This window comes from Lygodium microphyllum, chromosome 10, assembly GCF_053477565.2.
Source record: "Lygodium microphyllum isolate KBCC chromosome 10, Lygodium_microphyllum_v1.1.10, whole genome shotgun sequence".
NCBI classification, from domain to species: domain Eukaryota; kingdom Viridiplantae; phylum Streptophyta; class Polypodiopsida; order Schizaeales; family Lygodiaceae; genus Lygodium; species Lygodium microphyllum.
In genome coordinates, this window is record NC_141144.1 from 130,922,109 (window position 1) to 130,929,361 (window position 7,253).

The 7,253-nt window shown below is 43.3% G+C and overlaps 1 protein-coding gene across 2 annotated transcripts; it reads right to left on the bottom strand.

The window, feature by feature from the left end:
* Positions 1-4,985: 4,985 nt before the first annotated feature.
* LOC148030567 (ubiquitin-ribosomal protein eL40 fusion protein) lies at positions 4,986-6,978 on the bottom strand. Of its 2 annotated transcripts, none has more exons than XM_087686922.1 (5): positions 6,755-6,978; positions 6,514-6,600; positions 6,332-6,434; positions 5,559-5,657; positions 4,986-5,432 (listed from the first exon to the last, which is right to left on the bottom strand). In XM_087686922.1, exons 1-4 carry the CDS (start codon positions 6,855-6,857, stop codon positions 5,594-5,596), a joined length of 357 nt encoding a protein of 118 aa, XP_087543048.1. In that variant the 5' UTR covers positions 6,858-6,978; the 3' UTR covers positions 4,986-5,432; positions 5,559-5,593. The 2 variants fall into 2 exon arrangements, with proteins under 2 accessions (XP_087543048.1, XP_087543047.1); XM_087686921.1 differs by having other exon boundaries at positions 5,559-5,625; positions 6,755-6,975.
* Positions 6,979-7,253: the final 275 nt, after the last annotated feature.

Consider the following 7,253-nt stretch of genomic DNA (forward strand, 5'->3'; position numbering starts at 1 on the left):
TGGTGAATATCTTTGGCCTTGCCATTTATTTCTTCTATTGAGAGATGTGGAAACCCATTCAAGGATAGATGAAAAAGGTACACAAAATCACTACAATGATGGACTGATCCTCATGTTGAGGTCCTCACAAGCAAAACGCTCAGCTGAGAGACATACACAAGTGGATTGATCCTCATGTTGAGGTCCTCACAAGCAAAACGCTCGACTGAGAGACATACACAAAGTGCACTTATTATTCTTTCAATTCAATAAAAGATTATCGCACTCTTGCAACAACATCAAGTATGTCTCGTCCACAACTCCCTTTAATGAAGAAGTGTCCTCAAGCTCCTACATAGACACCACCAAGCATGACCACCTTTGCAAATTACCCGCGCTTCTTTTGGATACGAGATAATCATGGAGGGCACAATATGTGCTACTACTAGGACATATCGATGGTTGTGCATGCATTCACCTAACTCACCTAACACCCAAACCAACAACAAATGTGTCATTGGGAAATGCTAATGATTATGCATACATTCGCCTACCCACCCAAACCAACAGTAGAATCTGATCATCTCGTGATTGAATTTAATATTTAGGATTGTGAACTCCAATAATTGAACAATCATGTAGGCAATGGTTTAGTATTTCACCATATGAAAACAATGTTTCCAAGCCAATAACATGGGGTGACAATCAATTGTTATGATCTTCTAAACTCATTGTGGCTCGATCAAGACCTAGCTCATATGCAAGCCCAAATCATGTGAAAACTACCCTTACACATGCAAGAGAATTGTACAACAATCCTCATCAACCTCCATTAACCCCCTAAGCGATAAGTAGGGCCACCTAGGAATGTCACAGCTGTAATAACACCCTCATTCGAGTTCTTTTTCAAGGTTGGAAGTAGTACTTTAATTGCCACAAACTAGCTATAAGGACCCTCAAGTCCCTCCCATATGTGCTTTCGACTTGAACCCTGTATAAAAGTCATACCTTGGCAAAGCATTATCATGATTAAGATTTTCACCTTCCAATCCTCATCAACCTCCATCACACATATATTATCAACTCACTATGTGATAGGTGGGACCACCTAGTAATAGTACACCTCACTCGTGTTTTACTTTTCAAGGTGGAAGCAAGACACCAAGGACAATGCTATTTTAGATGAGGTTGTATTCCACAAACTCATAGAACCTGGAATACGAGATGACTAGAGACTGAATGGGCAATAGTGGATCAATAAAGAACATAAACAGGCCCCTTGCCTTTTAATGAGCTGGAGGTGCCACTTGACATGTGGCAGCTCCCTCCACTACATGCAAGGCCGCCTGCCAAACGTGGGTCTGAGATTGGCGAGGAACGAGCAGAGATGACATAGGGAATCGGTGACGACGTTATGAAGCTTGATTCCGTCGCAGCTATGAAGAAGCAGGAAATCAATCTGGTGGAGGTCGAGAAACTGTGGAGGGAGAGCCTGAAGCTCTACGATGGAAAGAGGAAGAAAGCCGCCGCAGATGATCGCAAGACGCTGTCCACCCCAGCAGCCTTCAGCCTAACCTGGGTCGAAGCTCGGTATGCCCGATACAGCATAGACAGTATTCTTCTGCTTCCTGGGGCTCCTCCCAACGGAAACAGACTTCTCGCAGTAGTTCGCAAATACTTGCGGATACTTATCACACCAAAGGGGGAGCTCGGACAATATCGCTTCGTGTGGAGGTTTCTACTTTGGCCTGCTCGTTAGCGCTGTTTATCAGGACCTTGTGCTGGGGAGCTCTGCGGGTTTGGCCCACAGCGTTTGATCCTGATGAGGTCCTAAAGCACGAATGCCTCGTCCTGTGGAACTGACAGGAGGAGCTGCCAGACTCTACGACACTAATGCGAGATCTGCACGGAGGTCAAATTCTCGACGTTCCCGGACTCGTGTTACGTCTGCAAAGAAACGGGGCACTATGCCTGTGCGTGTCTCGGGAGAAGCAAAGGAGGAGCAATACCGAAGGACACTGACCCCCGACGCCTTCTGAGCCCCCCCACAACCCCAGTCAACCAAGGAGGCTACAAAACCAGAGGGCAAGCCTACCAAGGATCCCCAGCCACACAAAGCAGGCTCCTCCTCCGCCTCTGACAGAGACCAGGGATCTCACAGGGAGAAAGGAGACGCCCGGGGTGGAATGAAGGATCTGCATGCAAACCCAATGCCGAAGCAAGGCAGCACATTGGGCACACACCCCCGACCTTATCGCCGCCCAAAGAGGCAGCTAAGGAGTATACAACCCCGAACGAAGGACCGAGTTCTACCAAAGGGTTTGGTCGGTACTAGGAGCGGACCTTTGCCGACTATTCATCGGCTTCTACAAGACGTGGCTCCCTGTACAAGGAGGTCAACAAAGACCAAGGAGGCTACATCCAACGCAATTTTTGCGAAGAGCATATCCACATGGCACAAATGGAGGGACCTTTGGTTCTGGGACTCCCAGGATTGGAAACTTTGGCTTGGGGTGCAAAAGGAATTCGTTACATCTGACAAGAAACCTAACGGGCTAGACTCTAGTGCAGGTGTGCAAGAAGAATGAGAGATGGCCCACAACAGTGGCAATATATGATGGACCCACGTCCCCCCGGAGTCCACAATCCCCTCGGACACAATATGCTTATGTGGAGGAACGTATTTCCTACAACTCCTTATGAAGAAAATTGCCAATTTTAACTCACCTCTATGTACACTATAATTTAGGAAAGAGGAAGATGTGGTGCATGTAATCTGGGAATGCCCTTCAATGCACAAAGAACTTAGCGAGTCTCCCTACAAAGGAATGCTCCCTTCTGGAGTTTTATATTTTCTTTATTCTACTAAATACATTACATTGTAGATGCACATTGAAGTTATCTGTCATCACAAGCCTTGTCTGTTCCATTTACCTAACGCTAGATCATGGAATGCATCTTGGAACCTTCCTACGCAAATACAGCAATGCTACATGCTACTCGAGTGCAAAATCAAGCAAAGCCAAAGCTTGATACCCTCGAGGGCTTACACTTTGGCCACAATGTCTTACCCCATGTCCAATATGTACCAAACAATTAAGTCTACATTGACTCGGCCTCAAGCTATCTCATACTCCACGTTCAACATGTACAACAAATATGAGTCCACATTGACTCGGACTCAAATGACTGCTACTTTGTGAATGACATACTTGTGAGTGACCTTTGCGATATTTGGCCTTTTCACTTCTGCAACCGGGAGCCTTATAGGTTTGTGATTCACAGTGACCACTTCCTATAAGACCTTCAACATCCCACAAAGATCCTCCATAGTGGAACCTACCCAAAGAAAATTCCCGTTCTCTCTTCTAGATTAAGATTAACATACGTGCCTATTGCTTTCAATAGCAGTGAACCTTTTCAATTTACGAATCTCCTACCAAGCACTCGAGGTTGTTCTATGAAGAATTTAACCCCACTCAAGATAAAGCAGAATTGGATTGACAGAATAATTAGCCTGACACATTGTGTCGCCGATTTTCATTCAGTCATTACGAATGTAATTAGCTTGACAAAGTAGACTGCAACAGCTCTACGTTTCCAATTGGGACAAGAAATTACTTTTTCATGTGGTCATACGTATTTCATACAAAAGAGAACATTGCATGGATGAAGAAATTTTCATAAGGCAAGGCAACTTCATAAACCAGCTGCAAAATTTTTGTACCAGCAAAGTGGACCAGACCAAAATGAAATACGAGATAGTTCAAAAGTTAAGACGATTCTAGGATTAACGACGTTTTACAAAAAACTCCCCTGCGATTCCACTATCCACAGTGGCTGTATTACAAAGTCAATACATTTGCAATTCCATCTCCAGTACAAGCTTGACTTTTGCATATTCACATGTTTTTGTGCTATTTGGAAGCAAGGGTAATAAATACTATATTTTCAGAGGAATAGGCTTAGTGCGGTTTCAACCTCACAGCACATCATTTCCAGGACGACCATGACTGCTGCATATTCACATGTTTTGGTCCTACTTGGAAGCAAGGTAGTAAACACGATATTTTCTACAGAGTAGGTTTAGTGCAGTTTCAACCTCAAGGGCTGCCATGTTCAATTGTTATTGATCATCGGGATTAGAGGTATGTTACATTGTGTACCTTCTCCACAATCAGAATCCCTGGTAGTGATGACCTGGTGATAATTGTTTGCTTGAATAAATGTTGGACTTTAACAGGACTGACTGCAAAAATCTTATGTTGCTACCTGTTGCTACCACGAGGCTAACATGCTTGACAAATAGTTGCAGCATCTGACATACATCATATCCATGATGTGCACCATTGGGTTGAAAGGGTAACTTAAACGGCACGAGTCTCATCAGTTGCCTATACAGACTCAAATTTCATTAACATTGCAGTCTGAGACAAAGTAGCATATAGGTCTTAGACCAATATTGCCTACCTAATATGATGCAGTTTTCTGTCTTCCTGACGAGGGCAAAGGTTCTATCTTACAGCTGAGAACAAAGGTTACTCAAAGGTACTATCAGCTTTAGTGCAGAATTTGTTCCTCCAATGCTGACAAATCAGGGTATTTATAAATTGCTCCAAGGATATATTACAGACAACCTTCCATCCTCATAGTCAGATGACACAAGTATAATGACCTAGTGATACTCATAGAAACAGATACAATGACAAGTTCTGTATCATCCATCAGAAGCTGTACTTTGAAAGCCAACAGTACAGTTATAAGACAGACAAAACTTGATTTTGCTTCCAGGGAACGGGCCTGTAAGGCAGATGGGAAACTGCCAGTGGCCAGCAAAGAAAGAAGCTAAATTAAAAACCTCCAAATATTTTAAGATAGCCATGAGTTCTGAATGATAATTAAGAAACCAAGATTCAGTCATCCCTGTTTTAGTGAGGAATGCTATAGCCTTTACATCCAATAAGAATAAGAAAGCCATTCCTAATGCAATGACAAACCCAAATAAGTAAGACAGCCAAAAAAGCCAAAAATGGCATTTATTGATAACGTTAAGCCTACACACTTAATCTCAGTGAAACATCTAACAAAAGCTAGTACCATTCGCATTCCTCCATTACGAACATTGCTTGGCCCAGCAAAGAACAGTCTTCACTATCATAGCTGTATAAAAAAATCATTTGCCAAAAGTGAAGGAGAAATTAGCAGTATAATCTCTCTTCATGTGCACCATTGGCACCGAGTTACACTGGCAGAGCACAAACTTGCCCTTCCGCTTTCAAAGAGCTCCAAATGCCAGACTGCCTGGCAAAAAGAAACTATCTTCGTGTGGTGTGCAGCATCAACTACACCACCAACCCTCAACAAGGCCCATTGGCGGGTTACAAGCCCCGCGTAACATAGAACAATGAAATTTGGCAGCAACTGATCTATTTGATCTTCTTCTTTGGGCGGAGCTGCAAGCAAAACCAACAGTCAAAGCTCACACAGAAAATTGATGACATGGAACTCTATTATTCTTTCTTCAAGATCTACAATTATGAAGGAGCCCATCATGATCTCATCATGGAAGCACAGGTTACCTGATTGCTGTGTCCACATTTCTTCTTTCGACAGTTCACTGCCCGGGGATGAAGTCGGGCGTAACACCTACGAAAGAAAGCATTTGAGTCAATGTGTCCCTATATCGATGCAGATATTGTGCAATAAGAACATCGCTACTGTTCCCGATGAGTTCACAAATACCAAGCAATCTCGCACTTTAATGTAACAAACATAATTACATAGAACATAAAACTTATGAGACGTTCTGCTGCTGCACAGATGTGTCCCTATATCAATGCAGATACTGTGCAATCAGAATATCGCAACTGTTCCAAACGCGAGTTCACAAATACCAAGCAACCTTGCACTTTAATGCATTAAACATGATGACATGGAACAAGAAACTTATGAAACGTCCTGCTGCTGCACAGATGCAACTCCACATGTAACACCTTATAATGATCAGGAGGCTACTAAAAAGCCAGGTGGTAAAGTGAAAGTGTAATTTTAATCTCGGGAGCCATATTCATCTCTCAAGCATGTAGTGGGCCAGAGAGTCAAACTTCAGACCCCTTCCTAGCATTAAGCCAATTTTGAGACCGTCGGCAAACCAGGTTGGAGAGGATCTAGTCTCAGATAAAGGCTTGTAAACACCATTGCCTATAGTACGAGAACCCAAAAAATTCCTAGGGATTTGCACAACCGTCGTGAAAACAATATGAGAAGCATATCGCTGAGTTAACGAGCAATATGCTCTAAAGCAAACACACAACGGAAAAACCAGACGCATAGTCAAGATTTTAACACGTACTTGCGGCAAATCATCTTCTCCTGATTATACTTCCGAGCCAGGGCCATCAAGGATGGCTCAATAATCCCGCCACGGAGTCTCAACACAAGATGCAATGTGGACTCTACATATCCAACAGCAATTTAGCGAATCATAACAAAAGAAAAACGGCATACCACAAGGCAATGGTGCAGAGGCGATACCTTTTTGGATGTTGTAGTCTGCCAAGGTGCGTCCATCTTCGAGCTGCTTACCAGCAAAAATAAGGCGCTGCTGGTCAGGAGGGATGCCTGCACAAACAAAAGGCCTCTGAAAAATAGCATATCAAGACTTCAAGAAAGACAGAAAAGACCTGAGAAAACATCCCCGAGAATGCAACATTCAAACGGCAGAGGACCTCTAAGCAGCCCCTGAGTCAAGCATGTCAAAGAAGAGAAGGTTCACCTTCTTTGTCCTGGATCTTAGCTTTCACATTGTCGATAGTGTCGCTACTCTCAACCTCGAGAGTGATGGTCTTCCCAGTCAGGGTCTTGACGAATATCTGCATCTTGTCTTTCCCACAACCGCAGAGATGGCGTCGGAGATGTTCTGTCTCGGTGAATATATTCCCAACCCTAACCCTAGCCTTTTAAATAAGTGGACACAAAGTATGTCGAGGCGGGCAAGTAGTACCTAAACACTCACGATAGCCTGAAAAGATTCGATTTTAAATGCTTGCATGGTGTAATATGATATAGTTTAATTTAGAAGCTTTGATAGAAGATTTTAAGACCGGGCCAAGTTGAAGAAACGGACTCAAGGCCAAGAAACTTGGTTACAAGAATGTCATTATAAACCTTAAATTGAGAGGTTAGAGACCCCAAAATCTAGATACCCTAGGGGAAGAGCTCACTGCGTGAATTTCAAAGGTCGATTGCTACAAGATCAATCATCACTTGAAAGT